The 19,801-nt window shown below is 36.3% G+C and overlaps 1 protein-coding gene across 3 annotated transcripts in view; it reads left to right on the forward strand.

Annotated features, from left to right (window-relative positions):
• The first annotated feature begins 281 nt into the window (after nt 1-281).
• Nucleotides 282-19,801, forward strand: part of ZCRB1 (zinc finger CCHC-type and RNA binding motif containing 1) — a 36,012-nt gene continuing 16,492 nt past the window's right edge. The window contains exons 1-4 of one of the 3 annotated variants that reach the window (XM_044677301.1): nt 282-450; nt 6,453-6,599; nt 9,807-9,892; nt 10,563-10,591. In XM_044677301.1, the coding sequence (XP_044533236.1) occupies nt 9,809-9,892; nt 10,563-10,591 (113 nt within the window). In that variant the 5' untranslated portion in view covers nt 282-450; nt 6,453-6,599; nt 9,807-9,808. Of the gene's footprint in view, nt 451-6,452; nt 6,600-9,805; nt 9,893-10,562; nt 10,592-19,801 lie in introns of those variants that run through there. The other 2 variants (XM_044677302.1, XM_044677303.1) reach the window with 2 other exon arrangements.

Consider the following 19,801-nt stretch of genomic DNA (forward strand, 5'->3'; position numbering starts at 1 on the left):
CGCAAACAGGGCCTAACTGCTCATGCCGGGACCAGTCTAGAAAAAGACTCACCACCACCACAGTTACCTGGGAGACCCCGCCCCACGCACACAGCCGCTTCCTCTAAAAGGAGAGAACCTTCACTGCCTGCAGAGCCACAGGAAACCGTAAAACTAGACCACGCTCTGCCGTTTTCCGAGAGGTCACATCCGGCGCGCGAGAATGACGTAACACGTTGCCTGTCGGTCTTCTCCGGCTTGGCAGTGAATTTGAGTGTCGTACGTCATCCGAGGAGCGACAAGGCTCCCGAAAGGAGGAGAAAAGACCGGCTTGTTGCTATCTGTCTCTAAGACACCTTCCTGGGGATGTCCCGGCTACTTGTCGGACCTGAGGAGGGAACGTCGGACTGAATCACCAGTAGTACAGAGAAACTCTAAGGAGGTCCTGGCGCCCTGGACTGTGAGCGAAAGGTAAAGGCTGCTTTCCTTGAGTATTCAGCCCTCCAGGCTTGTTTATTTACTCCCTCTTGGCTCTGACTTTGACTAAACATTTTTAAATGCCTGCTCTGGCTGCTGCATTGTCTTGGATGCAGTCTATACCGATGAAAAACTTTCAGACGCACTTCTAAGAAATGCTTTGAGCTTTGCAGCTAGGCTCGGGGGCGAAAAAATGCAAGCATGTTGACCACTTCTTTCATTTTCTAGTGCCGTAGTTGGGCTTAATATGAGTTTATAAAATATCTATGTAAGATAACCCAGCTTCCTTCTTTTTTAATTAAACTGATTTAGCTGGGTGCCCTGTACACTTTTCTTGTGGATAAGTGACTTATCCAGGGTGGCACAGCTAATGAAGTGTGTGAAGCCGATTTTGATCTCAGTTTTTCCTTGCACAGGGCTCAATTCACTGAGCTACCTATCTACCGAAATTTACTAACTTGATTTTACTAATTTGATTTACTAACAAAGAAAATTCAACTGTATAAAAATACGTTGAGGTTTTTTTTTTATAACTAAGTCTTAAAAGTTTTGAAATGCAGCATTTTGCCAGTAATAATAACAATAACTAACATCTTTATAGAGCTTACTATGTGCCAGTCCACTGTGTTAAGCATTTTGCAATTATTATCTCATTTGCTTCTCCCAACAACCCTAGGAGGTAGGTTTTATTATCCCCGTTTTGCAGATGAAGAAACAGGCAGAAAGTGACTTGCTTAGGGTTAAAGTATGCTTTATACCAAAAGGAGGAATAAGGATGTATTTATAACTGAAGAGGATAGGAGATAGACTTGGTCTCTTTTTTAAAAATCTTAACCTGTGCTTTTTTCATCTCTGTTAATATGCTTGTTTCTCTCCCATTTCCAGCCAATGAGATAACAGACCTCAGAACTATAAGGCCTGGAGGGAGAACTAGAGAAATTTTTGCCAATATACTGCTAAGGGTCTGTGCCTTTTTAAAAGAGCACAATAGGGCACTGATAAGCTTGAAGTTGCATGTCATGGAAACATAGGGCACTGATAAGCTTGAAGTTGCATGTCATGGAAACATAAGTACATTGAAGAGTGAGCCCAGTGAGTACAGTTGAATTAACATAGCCAGGAGAAACACCATGCCCTATGAGGAGTCAGCTCAACAGCCAAACTACTAGCCCAGTCTAGCAATAGAACACCCAATCACCACACTCACTTACAATCACTCTTCAGAAGGGAAAAAAGAAATCAAAGCTTCATAGGTCCAGAGTTGTGACTCCTCTTGGCTCTTTATGCTTCCTTCACATCTACCCCACTACTATTATACTGTAAGTTTATAATCATTCTTCCTTGTAGCCCCCAGTAATGAGTAGGCCCCAATAAAATCAGAGCCATCAGCTAGCTAGAGCCAGACACATAGCTTCTCCTCCCAGCATGAAAACTTAATCCAATTCCTTCCCAAATACTAAATGTCCTTCCAAGAAATCACTGGTGCAAGAATTCTATGAGAAACTCAGTCAGATGGTTACACATTGACATATTGATTTATTATCCTATAGAAAACTCTAAGTTTCGGTGAGGTAAACTAAGTCATTGTACTAAGATTGTAAATCATTACTAACCATTGTCCATGTAAAAAGCTTACCTAATCCCTTAGTCTATATATCACTTTATCTATAAAATACTAGCTGTGATCAATAAACCTTGCCTCTGATTGCTGCCAGCTTCATTGGCCTCCCTGAAACATGTCATCCTTCTCCCCACATCTCATTCTCCTCACCCCTTCAGGTCCCCTGAATGTTTGTCAGTCACCTGACACTTCCTCTGAAAGACCTTGGATATATTTATTGGAGAATATGTCCCTAGAGTTTGCTGGAAATGTTTTATTATTATTGTTGCCCAGTCGTTTAAGTAGATGTCTTTACCAAGAGGTACTGGATTAAAGTAAAACTATTGGTGGCCTGTGAGGTAGTTATAGCTGAAAGAGGAGGCATATACAGTTTCTTCTAAAATCTGAAATAGTAACTGCCCTGTAGGAGCCCAATCTTGGAATCTGTGTGCATGTTGGAGGAGCAAGTACAGATTAGAGTGCTACATGTAGAAGTTATTTAAAGTTCTATAACTACTTTCAAGCTTAGACTATCAACTATGATATGATTCAGTTCTTCTATTTCAACTTATTGGTCATTGGATAAGAATATTAAATTTAGAGATTTTCATGGGTTAGGTAAATAAAGACTTTATTTTAAAAATTATCACTGTCACTATTCTGTACTAGTGTAAAAGCCAAAATGGGCTATGTGCAATTTTGTATTTTTCTTTATGTTTGTGATTTTTTTTTGACCAATGAATTTATCACCTAATTACCAATCTATTGATAATAAGATTATACACATTTAATTATGCTGATTTTTGGATAAAAAGGCAGTTTTTTGCTGAGTCTTTACATCCTACTTTTCCAGTATGGTAGAACTGTTGTACTTTGTGCTTTACTGATATAACTTTAAGAAACTTAAGAGCATCTTCATAGCCAAATGACCAAGTGCTACCAAATATAAAAATAGGATCATACCTTCCTTTCTAATGAACTTTTTGAAATCCACTTCCCTAATATCTAGATGCATGGTTTGCCATGACCAGAATTCCCAACTTTGTGACTGTCACAAATTATAACTTATGTCATTTCCTCTGAAGAGTCCTTTTTTTCTATTTCACCAACCACTTCTTTGTTGGTCAGAATTCAGTCTAAAATAACAGTTCTCTTCATTAATAGTGCCTTCTGAAGAAGGAAATTAACAAAGTATTTCCAAAATTTATCGGAAGCTTTGCATTTAGTGGAATGAGACTTCTAGATATATAGATATATTCTACCATTACTAGTCTCTCCAGCAATGAATTGTTTTCTTCTTGTATTTAAATAAAACCAATCATTTCTCCCCTTAACTTTCATTTCTCTTTCCATTGATCTTCACTCATTTGCTCCCTATTTTCCTTCTTCCTGTAGAAACTGTAGATTTCCACATATCTGTTTTCTTGATATAATAATAAATAGTAGACATTTACATTATATTATCCCATTTAAGTTTCCCATCAATCAGTAAATATTTATTGAGTGTCTGCTCTGTGCCAGGCACTATACTGAGTACTAGGGATACAAAAAGAGGCCAAAGACAGTCCCTGCTCTCAAGGACCTCACAATCTAATGGGGGAGACAACATGCAAACAAATATATATATATATATACACACACACATCAAGCTATAAACAGAATTAATAGGAAATAATTTTAAAAATGAGAAGGCACTGGAATTAAGAGGGAATTAAGGAGCTTCCTGTAGAAGGTGAGATTTTAGTTGGGACTTTAAGGAAACCAGAGTAGTTAGGAGTTGGAGTTGAGGATGGAGAATGTTCTTGGCAAGGGAGACAGCAAGAGAAAATGCCCAGAGCCAAGTGATAGAGTGTCTTGTTCATGGGACAGCCAGGTGGCCAGTGTCACTGTACTGAAGAGTACATATTGAGAAGTAACAATATTGTATAGGAGGTGCTGTTATTATACCCATTTTATAGATGAGGAAACTGAGACTGAAAGAGGTTAAGTGGCTTAGGATCAACCAATAGTAAATATTGGATCTTGGATTTGAAATTGGGTCATCTTGTCTCCAAATACACCATTCTCTATGCAAGACCATACTGCCTTCATGCCCTTTGAGATCCTTTTTTTTTTGTGTTTTGTTTTTCTACATTCATTTGTTTTTGCAGAATCTCAGAATTGGAAAGAAACTGATACCATCCAATTCAGTGTGTAGAGAAATTCTATAATGTCCTCAGTATTTAGTCAATTATTCTGCCTTTGCTTAAAGGCCCTTAATGAAAAGGAAAGCAGTAGTAGCCTCTCTATAATTATTGGGAAATTTTTCCTTTTGTTGTTGTTCAGTTGTTTCAGTCATGTCCAATTCTTCATGATCCCGTTTGGGTTTTGTTTTTGTTATTAGCAGAAATACTGAGTAGTTTGCCATTTCCTTCTCTGACTCATTTTATAAAGGAACTGAGGCAAACAGTATTAAGTGACTTGTGACTTGGGTCACAAAGCCAGAAAATATCTGAGGCCAGATATGAATTCTAAATGAGTCTTTCTGACTTAAGACTTGGCATTCTATCCACTGTACCTCCTAGCTGCCCAAAGTTTCCTTATATAAACCTAATCTTCTTCCCTTTAATTCCTACCAGTTTCACCCAAATTGAATCTTTCTTCTATATAAATGGCCTTTAGTTACTTTCAGCACTTTCTATGCCCTGTTCCTCCTGAGTTTTTTCTCTAGGTTCACTATCCCTGGTCTGCTGCACCAATTCACCAGACATTTATTTATTTATTTGTTTATTTTTAGCCCTTTCCTTCCATCTTAGAATCAATACTGTCTATTGGTTCCATGGCAGAACAGTGGTAAGGACTAGGCAGTGGGGGTCAAGTGACTTGCCAGAATCACACAGGTAGAAAGTGTCTGAAGCCAGATTTGAACCTATGACCTCCCATCTTTAGGACTGGCTCTCAAACCACTGAGCCACTTAGCTGCCCTCTTACCAGACATCTAATAAGTACCTAATTAACAAATACATTGAGGATACAAAAATCAACAATGAGAAATTCTTGCCAGAGAGTTAACATTCCAGTAGCATTAAAGGAGAATGAGGAAAGGTGCTGTTAGAAAATTAGGGAGGGAAAGTTTACTTTCACCTGCAGGTAGGTTATTAAATGCTCGTGCTGCAGATGACATTTGAGTAAAGTATTGAAGGAAGAGAGGAACTACCACAAAAAGAGATTAGAAGTCTGTTCCAGGAATGGTAATATAGTATGAGTGAAGGCATAGAGGCAGTAGGTATAGCATAAAAATAGGAAATAAAGAATAATTCTACTTTGCTAAAATGTACAGTAAGTACAAGAGATAAAGTTTTTTTCTTTCTTGAAAATACCAAATAAGATTTCCATTTACAAGGTAAAACAAAATAGGTACACATGTAGCCTCTGATTTACAACGGATACTGCTTACTTCTCTCTCGAATCTAACAAAGTCAACATGTTCTTTTCATAGCTATCATTCTTATTTCCAGAATTACCTTGCATCTGTTCTCTTTGTGAGGAATTAAAAAAAAATCTCCAATAACCCTCTTTTCTATATTCATTTTTTATTCTCCCCTCTATCCTCCTATCCAACCTCCCCAAATTAAAAGAAAGAAAACAAAACTTCTGACATTGTTATAAGTAACATTTCTAGTTTTTTCAATAATTTTCAGTTGTATCCAGCTCTTTGGGACCTCACTGAGGTTTTCTTGGCAAAGATACTGGAGTAGTTTGTGATTTTCTTCTCCAGATTATTTCATAAATGAAGAGACTAAAGCAAATAAGGCTAAGTGACTTGCCCAGGGTCCCACAACAGCGTCTGAGGCCATATTTGAGACTACAGGCCAATATCTTTCCACTGTGCCACCTATAACATTTCTAACATAATATCAAATAATAGTGGTAATGAGCATCAAAGCCTAATATCTTCTCAGTGGAAAAGCCTTAATCTATCTCCATTACATATAAAAATTACATTAAAATACAACTAAATTCCCACATTGACCTTGCCTGAAACTATGTCTCAGTGTGCCCTTTGAGTTCATTGGATCACTGTCAGGAAGTACTTAGTATGGCTTGTCACAAAGTCTCCAGAATTAGGATTGATCATTGGATAGAGCACAATTGTTATGACATTCTTAGTTGATTTTCCTTACAATGTTGTTAATATCTCATAAATTGAATCCATTCATATGATTATTGCCAAGATTTCTCTAAAAAGTATCCTTTCAATCATTTCTTACAGCATTCAAATATGCCTTTACATTCATATACTAAGACCCAAATGATAAACATCTCCTACATTTCCAATCTTTTGCCCCCCAAAAAATGAGCTCCTATAAATATATTTGCACATATAGTTCTTTATCCTCTTTGTTTGATTTCATAGGACCAGATTGCATATTGAAGATAAAATCTACTGATCAGCTCCTGAATGAAACTTCAAAAAGAAAAACCATAAATGAAATGACATAGCCAAAATCTAGAGCTTCCACATCAAACAAAATTTATTGCAAGCATCCAGAAAAGAATTCAGGTACCAATATACTACAGACAGGATCACACCACAAGACATGGAAGATTTTACCATGGGAAGAAATCTTACAGTATAATAATATTCCAAAAGGCAAAAGATAAAGGCTTAAAACCTAGAATAACTTACTCTTAGAAGTTAAGTATCATTCTGTAGAGTACTGGGGAAAAAAAAGAATCTTTAATGGACTAGAATTAAGCATTTCTAATGAAAAGACCTGAAACAAAAAAAGGAACTTTGAAATGCAAATACAAAGGGCCAGAGAAACCTAGAAAGATAAATATAGTTTAACAATTAGAAGGAGCTATATGATGATGTGGAACATCATTTGTTCAAATCCTTAATGCCTTCAGAAGATATTGAGGAAGTTAACTTTTTTTTATCTCCTTTTTTGGAATTACATGTAAAAACAGGTTTTCTGACATTTTGTGATTCAGATTCTCTCTCTCTCTCTCTCTCTCTCCAACCCCCCAAACCCAGCAGTAAATAATAAACTTTCATGGCATACATATTTCCATATTCCCCATGCCCTGACAAAAGACACATATCACATATAAAGTAAAAAACTCATTAAGGAAATAAAATGAAAGATGACATGCTTTGATCTGCAATCAGATCTCAAAAGTTACTTCTTTGGTTGTGGACAGCATTTTTTATCACAAGTCCCTTGGGGTTATTTTGGGATCTTGTTTTGCTGATAATAGTTTAGTCCTTCACAATTGATCTTCATCCACTGTTTCTGTTACTGTATACACTATTCTTCTGGTTCTGCTCACTTCACTTTGCCTCAGTTCATATAAGTCTTTCCATATCATTCTGTTCATCATTTCTTATGGTACAATAGTGTTCTATTACGACCAAATACCACAACTTGTTCAGCCTTTCCCCAATTAATGGACACCCCCTCAGTTTTCATTTCTTTGCCACTACAGAAAGATCTGCTAAAAATATTTTTGTACAAGTAGATACTTCTTCCCCCATCTCAGATATCCTTGGTATATAAACCATTAGTGGTATTGCTGGGTCAAAGAGTATGCCTAGTTTTATTGCCCTTTGGGTGTGGTGTTTCGTATTACTCTCCAGAATGGTTGTATCAGTTGACAGTTCCATCAGTTTGGGAAAGTCACTTAATCCCTATTGCCTAGCCCCTGTTCCATAGCCCTTGCTCTTCTGTCTTAGAGTTCTTACTAAGACAGAAAGTTGGGGGTTTTACACACACACACACACACACACTCTAAAGTGTTTAAAACCAGTCCTTACTCAGGGCTTAATCTGAATTGAACACAAATACTCGGTAAGAACCCCTAAAATTCCTTTTCCCTCCTAAGATATCTTCCCCTATCTGATCATAATAATTTGTTCTTCATACTAAATCTAGGAGAGCCCACACCTAAAGTGAAAATTATTGTCTCTTTTTAAATACTTGGAGTCCTAAACTGCAGGTGAAGTAATATTCCACCTCCATTTTCCCACCACTTGCTAGAGAGTTTTATCTTCAAGGAATATAGGTTAATAGGGCTGATAAGATTATAAACAATTATATATAAATAAGTTGGATACATCGGAGATAAATGATATTGGGAAGAATTGTAGGAGGAAGGGGTATCAAAAAAGGCTTCATATAGAAGAAGGGATTTTAGCTGGGACTTGAAGGAAGCCAGGAAGCCAAGGAGAAGGATTATTACCAACATATTGAGCAGCCTGTCTGGAGATGGAGTATCTTATAAGAGGAACAGCAAGGAAGCCAGTATCACCAGATCACTGAATCTATATTAGGGGTAGAAGGGTGGAAAGACAAGAGGGAGCCAGGCTGTGAAGACTTTTGAATGCCAGAGGATTTGTATATTTGACTCTGGAGATGATAGGGAACCACAGGAGTACTGAAGGGGAGAATGGAAAGGAAGGTAATGATACTTTGGGAAGATTAATCTGATAGCTGAGTGGAGATTAGGGAGGGTGGAGAGAGACTTGAAGCAGGAGACACAATCAGTAGTCTTTTGCAATAGTCTAAGCATGCAATGATGAGGTCCTATATTAATGAGATAGCAGTGTCAGAGGAAAGAAGGGTTGTATGTAAGATGCTGCATAGGTAAAATTAACAGGCTTTTAGCAGCAGATTAAATATTTGGAGCAAGAGAGAGTGAGGGTTTGAAGATGACACCTTGCCTGTAAGCCTGGGTGACTGGGGGGAATGTCCTTAAAAGTAATAGAGAGGTTTGGAAGCAGTAGGTTTGAGGGGAAGGATAATGTGTTCCGTTTTTGACAAATTGAGTTGATAGGGGAGAAAACCTAAAAATGTAATTAGTGTGGCAGAGTTCAGAAAACAACTCAACAAATGTAAATTAGGCCGTTCAGGAGAAAAACATTTGGTGAGTGTGTGAGGAGATTCAACCAGCACTAAAAGTTTTGACATCAGAAAATACAACTGTAGATAGGTTAATATTAAATCTCATTAAATTACTTTCCCTGCTTCCTTGTTTTCCATCAAGGAAGGTAGGAAACCTTGGTGTCATCCTGGATTTTTCATTCTCTCTTGCATCCAAATCTTATCATTTCTACTTTTATAATTTCTCTCACTTTCTGTCCCCTTTTCTTCATTAACTTAGTGACCACCCTAGTTCAGGCCCTTATTTTCTCTCCCCTGGAACATTGAAGTAGACTACTGCTTCAAGTCTTTTTCCACTTTGATCCATCTTCCATACAGCTGCTAAAATGATTTTCCTAAAAAAACGAATCTGACCATGTCATTCCCATATTCAGTAAACTCTAATCATTACCTTTTTGCTCTTCAATCAAAAATGATTTGACCTTTTTGATCTAATATTTTTTAATTTCTTTTTTGTGTTTTATAATATGTATATAATTATTTGTACTGTTGTACATTAATATAATTTTTAAATAAGTAAATACACATATATTGGGGGTACATGATTTTAAAAGTTTTACTGATAGAGGTGAATGAACAAAAAAGTTTGGAGATCACTGGATTAGAGCAATAGATTAAGTGTAACATATGTTTGCTTTCCAGTGTTGATAATTTGCAAGTGTTTACTCTAAGTATCAAAATTCTCCTGAATTCTAAGCTTTAGATTTTATTTTTAAAAGCCCTACCAGATCTGTAAACTTAAACGTTCTATGTCTCTTGTTTTTTTAGAATGACAGTTATCTATATTTGAACTGATTACATCTTTTTTCTCCTTCTTGATACAGAAATGAGTGGTGGATTAGCACCAAGTAAAAGTACTGTGTATGTATCCAACTTGCCTTTTTCTCTGACAAACAATGACTTATACAGGGTAAGCAGATTTATCTCTAAATACCTTTCCTGAAGTCTATAATCTATATTGGGGTCCTAAACGAACAAAGTATATCCCATCAGAATTGCCTATTTATTACTTAAATGCATTTTGTGTTTCCAATGTTTAATGCGTGTATATCTCAAATATATGAGAAATATCTGTAAAAATTAAACAATGACCATTCTTCAAAGATGGGGCATTTGGAAGATACTTTATCCAACTATAAAATTTCTGCTATTAGTGCCTCTAGGTACCACTTATTAATTATTCTGAATGATCTGGAAGAAGGTACCTTGTATTCTGCAATTTCCTCCCATCCTCTTTACTGATGTTTTGGTTTGTTTTTCCTAAAATAACAAAATATTGTCTGGACCAGAGGTGTTACCAAATCTGATTAAAATGAAATTGGGGTAGGGAAACTTGTATTACTACTGACTATGCAGGTTAATAAGAATTTCTTTTTAAAAAATGTTTTCACTGTGAGGAGTAAATTATAAATTTATTTTTAAATAAAAATCTAATTGGAAAACTTTTGCTAGAATAAATAAAAATATAGAATAATATAAATAATAAAGAAGATTTTAATCAATTTATAATTTGTGATGACTGGCATATTCACATGTATGGTATTAGAATGAATTGTCTCCCTTTGTGGTCTTTATTGCAGATATTTTCCAAATATGGAAAAGTTGTAAAGTGAGTATCCATCTTAATGTTAAAGTTTCCTAAACTTTTTGTTAACATGCTTTCATTTCCGTTTAACAGCTTAATGCTATACAGAAGCCAGCATAGTAAAGTAATAAAGAACTGACCCTGAAGTTAGGACAACCTGTGTTCAAGTCCCACATTTGAGGCATACTGGCTGGTAAAGTTACTTAACTTCTAAGTATTTCCACACAACCCTCTAAGATTATAAACTGTAAAACAGTTGTCGGTATGCATTGTTAGACTTCTCTTGACAGAAGATTCTATACCAGTGAAATCACAGATAAAACAAAAACAAAATCAGTCCAACTATAATAAATTATTACTTGTCTTGATCACAGAATGCTAGGAATTCTGACTAATCAGATATTTTGGTTGCTAGAGGGTGATAAGTTTTATTGAGTCTTTTTGGTTTTACTCTGAAATCATTTCCTTATATTCCCCTCTCAATCACCTCCCACCCACTCCCAGCATTGAATACTCTTTTGTAACAAAGAAACATGCAGAACTAATCATCACAGATAATAGATCAAATAACCACTTTTCTACCAAAAAGAAGGTATAGTTCATCATCTATTTTCCAAAACTAAAATTGGACTTTGAAGGGTTATTTTTGTTTGCATTAGTCTAGACTTTGAATAGATTGTTGGTTTTAGCTATACTTACTTTACTCTGTATCATTTTTTACATATACCCTGTATAGGATCATAGATTTAGAACTAGAAGGGACTTAGATATCTAATCCAATCTCCTGATTATATAGATGAGTAAATTGAGTCCCAGAAAGGTTAACACAGTAAAAACCAAGAGTCCTGTGACTCCAAATCCAGTACTCCTTTAACTGTACCTCATTCTTTTCAAGTTCCTTTGAATCTCTTCATTATAGGGATTCATTGTTAACAGGGGACCATGGAGGGCAGGTGGGTGGTTCAGTGGATTGAGAGCCAGGCCTAGAGACAGGATGTCCTGGGTTCAAATCTGGCCTTAGACACTTCCTAGCTGTGTGACCCTGGGCAAGTCACTTGACCCCTGTTGCCTAGTCCTTACCACTCTTCTGCCTTAGAACTAATACATAGTATTGATTCTAAGATGGAAGGTAAGGGTTTTAAAAAAAAATAGGGGACCATGAAAACATATTGTTTCATTCTGTTTACAGACTCACAGTGGTTTTTTCATACACTTTTATTTGGTTTTTGCTACCACAAAAAGCTTCTGCATTTGTTTTTATACATATGAGAGTCTTCCCTCTTCCTTTAGATAAAAGTTGCAAGGAATCAGTTTTGGCTTAATATAAAGAAAAATGTCTAAATAATTAGAGCTATTCAAAAGAGGAGTAGAAGTTAGCTGTTCCTACTTAACAAGATCTTCAGGCTTAAAAACTGATCCTTTTTGTCAGATATGTTGTAGTACTGATTCTTCTTCAGTTTAAGTTTTACAAAATAATTGCTGAGGTCCCTTTTAAGTTTAAAATCCTTTTGAACTCTTTGAGGTATATATGTAGTAAACAGTCAGAGAGTATGCTTTCTCTTCTCCCGTTTTCCACATCTCAAAATCATTCTCTATTCTTTCCTACTTTACATTAATCACTGGTAAGGAAATAACTTTTATCCTTACCAAGGCCAATCTTTCTACTTGTACGTTTGGTCCCATCTCCTCCCACTTTTCTAAGAGAGTGCTCTTCCCACTTTCCCTTCTCATTTCCCTCCCTTTCATGTTCATTATACCTCCTAACTCTGGATATCCCTCAAGCTTTGTTCTGGGCCTTTCTCATTTGCTGACTTTGTCAGTTGCTGTGGGTTTCATATCTTTATATAGATGGTTCCCAGATCGATACATCCAACCTTAGTGTTTCTCCTGAATTTCAATATCCATCACGAAATACCTATTGGACTTTTAAAATTGGATTTCTTGTAAAAATCTCAAAACTTGGATATTTAAAATGTCAAAAATTGGGGATTTAAAATTAGATTTCCTATCGGAAATATCAAAACTCAATATGTCCAAAACAACTCATTATCTTACCCCTTAAACCTAATTGCTAGCTAATCTTTCTTTTTCTGTCCACTACCAGCCTTGCCATCACCCAAGTTCAAAATCTTAGTGTCATTCTCAACCTTTTTTTTTTTAAACTCTTACCTTCTGTCTTAGAAGCAATACTGTGATTGGTTCTAAGGCAGAAGAGTGGTAAAGACTAGGTAGGCAGTGGGGGTTAAGTGATGTTGCCTAGAGTCACATAGCTGGGAAGTGTATGAGGCCATATTTGAAACCAGGACCTCCCATCTCTAGGCCTGGCTCTCAGTACACTGAGCCACCCAGCTCTCCCTCTCTCCCCATTCTTAAGTCTTAATTCTCTCTCAACTATTAAATTTCTAAGACATATTCCTTCTAATTCTATAGCATCTCTTGAATGTGTCCACTTCGCTCTACTCACATAGCCCTTTGAACTGGATTTAGGCTTCCTCTTTTCAGGATTCCTGTAATAGCCTCCTAATTTGTCTCTCTCTTCTCCATTCTATCCTTTCCAAAGAGGCCAAAGTGAGTTTTTGATTAGTTTGTCACTCCTCTACTCAGTGACTCCCTATGACCATTAGGATCAAATATAAACTCCTTCATTTGCTTTTAAAGCTCTTTCACAAATGGTCCCCATTCCACATTTCTGGTCTTATTACACATTACACTCCTTCAAAAAACTCTTTAGCCAAATGACCTTTTTACTGTTTTTCACACATGATACTTCATCTCTAACCTCTGTGCACTTGTACTGGCTGTCTTCCTTGCATGGCATGTGCTTCTTATCTCTACCTCTTAGAATCCCTAATCTCCTTCAAAACATTAAATACTGCCTCCCTGAAGCCATTCCGAGGTGCTAGCCCTCCTCTCCAATTACTTTGTAATGTTTTTATATATTCTTATATGCATACATTTTCCCCTCAGTAGAATATAAGTCTTTTGAGGGCAATGACTATTTCATTTTTGAATTTGTATCCCCAGCACCTACCGTAGTACCTGATAAATAGTAGGTACTTAGTAAATACTTGTTGATGAATTGATTAAAAGTAAATGGTTTAGTTACTTTTCTAATACAAATCCAAATTTATTTTCCAGAGCAATTGGATCAATTTACAGTTTCACCAATAGTCTTAAAGTGTACCTCTCTTCCTATTGCCATAACAGTGATTATTTCAATTTCTTATTATCCTTGATAATTTGCTAGTTGTGAGGTGAAGCCTTGCTATAAAACCTAACCCTGAATTCTGCTCCCCCTCCCCGCCCCTGCATCCACCTTATTTGTTTCTACTTGTATATCATTGACTACCACTAAATGAAGCCATATAACTCTGCTGGCCAGGTCTATTACATTATTGCAGCCCACTTGGGTATTTATTGCTACAAAGTACTCCTGTAATTTTCCCTGATTGACTTTCTATCACACCACCACCACCCTCCAAGTAACTTGTTCCAAATCTCCAAATCTTTTTTTCTCTTCTCAAGCCTCTTATACTATTCCCTCCTATCTTGTCCCTCTTAAGAGTGCCTTTCCTTATCTCCTGGAACTTTTGCCATTGTATACAAAAATGTACATGTCTACACCTATCCATCTCCACTTAAATCTGCCACTCCTTCAGAGGCCAGGCTTTGTCTTACAGCTTCTCTTCTTTTCACAGCCACATTCCATTAAAAAATCATCTGTACTCATTGTTTCCCTTTACTCACTTCCCAGCTTCTCAGATCCTAGCATTCTGGTTTCTCCATTCAGCAACTAAAAATATTCTCTCTAAGCTGTTGAAAAAAATTCTTAATTGTTAAACTCAATGATCTTTTCATACACCTTATCTTTCCCGATCTCTCGGCAACTTTTGACATTATCAAACATTCTTCTAGATATTCCCCTCTATGTACACTTTAATGACACTACTTTCTATTGGTTCTGCTACTGTTTGTCTGACTTCCTTCTCAGTGTCCTTCATTAGATCATCATCCATGTTCTACCCTCTAACCTTTGGCATTCCCCCAAGGCTCTATCCTTAAGCCTCTTTATTCTCATCTAATCTCTTGAAAGGAGATCTCAACAACTCCTATGGATTCTGTTCTCAGCTCAAAGTAATGACTACCAAATCTGCATGTATAGCCTTAATTTTTCTCTTTTAACCTTTATTCTCACTTCAAAAAAATATCTGTTGTCCAACTGAATATCCTATAAGTATTTCAAATTCCAAATATCCCGTACAGAAGTCCTTATCTTCTCCTCTCAATCCTCCACTACTCCATATTTTCCCATTTCTCTTTGAGTATACCATCATTCTTATCACCCAGGTTTGTAAACTTAAGTAATCTTTCTTACAGTTTCACACGTGCGTGTGCGCGCACACACATTCCCCATATCCATCATTTTCCAAGTCTCCTTCATTCTATTTTCACAGCATCTCTGATAAAAAATGCTTTTTCTGTTCTTGAACTGCCACCCTCTCATGATCTCACTTCTCTGCTATTTCAATAGCTTCCTAACTGGCCTCCTTGTTTCTAGCCTTTTCCATCTCTAATTCATCTTATCCATATAGCTACCAAACTGATATTTCTAAAGCACAGGTTTTGTTGGTATTGAGTCATTTCAGTCACATCCAACTCTTTGTGATCCTACTTGAGATTTTCTTGGCACAGGTACAGATTGGCTTGCCATTTCCTTCTCTGGCTTATTTCACAAATGAGGAACTGAGGCAAACGGAGTTAAGTGATTTGTCCAGGGTCATAAAGCTAGTGTGAGGCCAGATTTGAATTCTAGAAAATTAGTCTTCCTGACTCCAATCCCTGTCACTCTATCCACTGTGCCCCCTAGCTGCCCAAAGTGCAGGTTACTCAGGTGTTTTCCATAGCACCTTTTTGCCTCTAAGATTAAACATAGTCTTCATATTGGCGTTTAAGCCCCTTTACAGATTGACTCCTATCTTTCTAACTGTATCCTATTACTACTCCCTTCCACATACTTTACATTTCAGCCCCTCTGGTCTACTTGATTGTTGTTCACCTTAATTCCTTTACAAAGATTGTCCCACATGCCTAAATTGCATTCTCTCTTCACCTCTGCCTCTTAAAATCCTTAGATTCTTTCAAGATTCAGGTTAGTTGCCACATCCTCTGGGAAGGCTTGGGGCAGCTAGGTAACATAGAGGTTAGAGTGCTAGGTCTGGAATCAGGAAGACTTATTTGATTAAATTCAAATCTGGTCCCAGACCCTTACAAGCTGTTTGATTCAGGGCAAATCACTTAACCCTGTTTGACTCAGTCTCTTCATCTTTGTAAAATGAGCTAGAAAAGGAAATAGCAAAGCGTTTCAGTATCTTTTGTAATGTACTTTGCCAAAAAAACTCCAAATGGGGTCACAAATTGATAGATGTGTCTGAAAAACAACTAAACACCACCACCACCTTCCTATTACTTAACCTGTGCAACTAACAATATTACTAAATCCATAAATTTCTCTTATTTCTTCAAAATATAAGTTCTTAAAGTTTCAGAAATTATTCACATTTGTCTCTAGGTCTTAGATGCACACAGTTTACATGCCGGAGAAGCTGAAGAGAAATTCATATAACTCCGTAATTCTCAAAGTTGCATGAATGTAACTCCCATAGAGAGTGATAATAAGTGAGAATTTTTTCAAAATACTGAAAACATAGGTCAGGAATAAGGAATAAGAGAAGCCAAAGACTTGTAAATCATACAAAAGCTTCATATCATGAAGTATCAAAGAATCAGAAGCCTCTGGTAATGGCAAACCTTGAATGTCAATGCACTACTAAAAGTAAAAAAAGTTTATATTTTAACAGGCAATAAATGAGTTATCTCTGGTGTGAGGTTCATTCCTGAATCAGAACTCAGGAAGCCTAGCAAAGTTCAAAATTAGGCAAAGTATGAAAAATAATTAAAATCAGAAAAAAAGACATGGTATGCAATTAAAACAATTCTAACCTGACTAATCACCTCCAAAAATACATATAATTTTAAAAAAGGATGTCAGTGCTAATTATTTCAAATGAAATTGTAACATTGTGAGTTGTCCTAATAAGCAGGTCCCAAAAAAGTCTTTTAAAATCTCTTGATGAATGTGCCATGTTGAGATATGATAGCTAAATGCAACCCTAATTTAGAATAAAGTTTTGTTTCTAAAGTTTAACAGAGAAGGATTATGGGAAAAGTTACAAGCAATATCTCCTCTAAAGACAAAGAGAAGCAGAAGGTAAAATCAATTTGTCAAAACCATGGCAATTAAACAAAATCATTCAGATAGCATTTATGGATGAAATTGAAATGGAGACCAACAAAGAAAGAAATTCTCTTCACAATCAAGGATGAAACTACAGTAGGAAATAATGCCACAGATCAAGTCCTTGCATAAAGTCAAAAGTCTGAGATCATAGTCAGGTCCTTTCGGGACCACAGGAGGGAATCAGGGATGGGAAGTGTATACTTTCCTGGGGACCCTCTGGCACAGTACTGAGCATGGAATAAGATTTCAATTCAAATCTTACCTCAGATACTTAACTATGAGACCTTATGCAATTTTGCCTCACTTTCTGTAATGAGGATAATCCAAAAGCAGTGTACCCAAGATTAGAAGGGAAACAGAAAGCTGGGGAAAGGTTTTATAGCAAGTTTCTCTGATAAAGGCCTTATTTTTAGAATATATAGAGAACTGAGTCAATTTTATAAAAACATAAATCATCCCCCATTTGATAAGGGGCCAAAGGGCATGAACAATTTTCAGATGAAGAAATCAAAGCTAACTACAGTTATATGAAAAAATGTTCTAAATCACTATTAAAGAAATACAAATAAAACAGCTCTGAGGTACCACTTGACATCTATCAGATTGGTTAATATGACCATAAAGGAAAATGACAAATGTTGGTGGGGATGGGGCAAAAATGGGATACTAATGCACTGTTGGTAGAATTGTGAACTGATCCAACCATTCTGGAGAACAGTTTAGAACTATGCCCACAGGGCTATCAAACAGTATTTACCCTTTGATCCAGCAATACCACTACTAGGTCTGTATCCTGAAGAGATCCAATAAAGGGGGAAAGGACCTACTTGTACAAAAATATTTATAGGAGGACTTTTTGTGGTGGCAAAGATTTGAGAGAATGTCCATCAATTGGGAAAAGACTGACTAAGTCATGGTATATAATTGAAATGGAATACCATTGTGCTGTAAGATGTGATGAACAGGATGATTTCAGAAAAACCTAGAAAGATTTGTATTAACTAATACAAAGCGAGGTGAGCAGAATCAAGAGAACACTGTCCATAGTAACAGCAGTATTTTAAGATGATCAACTATGAATGGCTTAATTATTCTCAGCAACACAATGATCCAAGAGAATCCTAAAGGACTAATAATGAGAAATGCTATCCACCTCCAAAAAAAAGATATGATAGAATCTAAATGCAGATCAAAACATGCTATTTTTCAGTCTCTTCATTTTTTTTGTTTATCTGAATCTTCCTCTACAACATGACTGATATGAAAATGTGTTTTGCATGATTGCATATGTATAATCTAGATCAAATTGCCTATCCTCTCAGAGAGGATACAGAAAGAGAAAGAATTTGGAACTTTAGAAATTTTAGGAAATGAATATTAAAAATTATTACAAATAATTGGGAAAAACTATTAAAAAAGAAAAATTAAGGCAAAAATACCTATCTCCAATGGTTATTTTAAGGATGAGATGAGTATATTGATAAAGTATTTTACAAACCTTTAAGTACTATATAAATGCTACCTATTAACACAATTGTTAACCATTTGGATCATGAACCCTTTTGGCAGTCTGGTGAAGCCTCAATCCCCCTCAAAATGATGTTCGTTACCTACATTCATAAGAATAGTAATAATGATTATAATAGCATTCCTATAGAACATATTTTGTGCCTCAAATTACATTAATTATACTTCCTAATTGAAGGAAATGCTAAAAAAAAAAGTTAGTAAAAACAAAAATGCAATTTTTTCCCCATTTAAGTTTACAAACCTCCTGAGACCAACTTGGGGTCTTTAGGTTAAGAACTGCTATAAGAGGTCTAAAGCCACCACTCTCATTGACAACAAAATAAGAGAATAAGCCAGATCATCATCTATGTAGCCTGCAAAAATGAAGCTCTCTATGAAGCCTGAGACCAACACAATCTTTGACAACTGATTGAAGCTAGTCAAACTACAGCAGAGGATTGAAATGACTTGTAGTTGGTGCTTTTGCAAAGAAAAGGAGATAGGCCAGGGCCAGCATTCCTGTTTGGCTTCAAGAGATAAAGACAGAAACCAGTGATTGAATCAGAGGGTGGGGACTGATCTCAACCACCACATCTAAAACTTCAGTGAAGGGAGCATCCAGCCCTTCTCAACTCAACCAAACAAATCCTGCCAGCCCCAAATAAAAGTGCCAAAGGGGGCAGAGCCTAGTTGTGGCACACGGTCCTGATCTAGGAACTGAAACTCTAGATATAAGTAAATGGAAGAAAATTCTGGGGGCATTGAAGAAATAATGTAGTTTAATGAAGCTCACAAAGTAAACCAGAAGAAAAGAATTATAATTCCACAACAAACCTCTGGGGGAAAAAAAAAAAACACAAACTGGTTTTGCCCCAGTGTCTACAAAAGTATCTTTGAGAAATGAAACTAGATAAAATCAATGAGTTATGGTTGGGGAGAGGGAGAATTAGGGAGTTGTCAGTTTTCTTCAAATTTGAAGTATAAACAAAAAATAGCTTGATATAGAACTTTACATTCTTTCTTAGAATTGATACTAAGTATCAGATGGTATATCATATGTAAGTACTATGTATTGGTTCCAAGGCAGAAGAGTGGTAAAGGCTAGGCAATTGGGGTTAGGTGACTTGCCCAGGGACACACATTCAAAAATGTCTTAGGCTAGATTTGAAATATAAAACCTTGAGAACCTTATTCAAGTAAATAGTTAGAACAGAACTTGAGAAATGAAATGGAGCAAAAAGAATTCAATAATTCCATGAGGAAATAAATATTAGAAAAATTCAAAAAATAGGGGGGAAACTATGTATAAGCTATCTACTTCCCAAAATGACCAAACAGTAAGTCAATAAACATCTGCTATGGGCCAGGCACCATGCTTGGAATATAATACAAAAAAGTCAGTTCCTGCCCATAATATAGCTTACAAT

Source organism: Gracilinanus agilis, chromosome 5 (genome assembly GCF_016433145.1).
Source record: "Gracilinanus agilis isolate LMUSP501 chromosome 5, AgileGrace, whole genome shotgun sequence".
Taxonomy (NCBI): Eukaryota; Metazoa; Chordata; class Mammalia; order Didelphimorphia; family Didelphidae; genus Gracilinanus; species Gracilinanus agilis.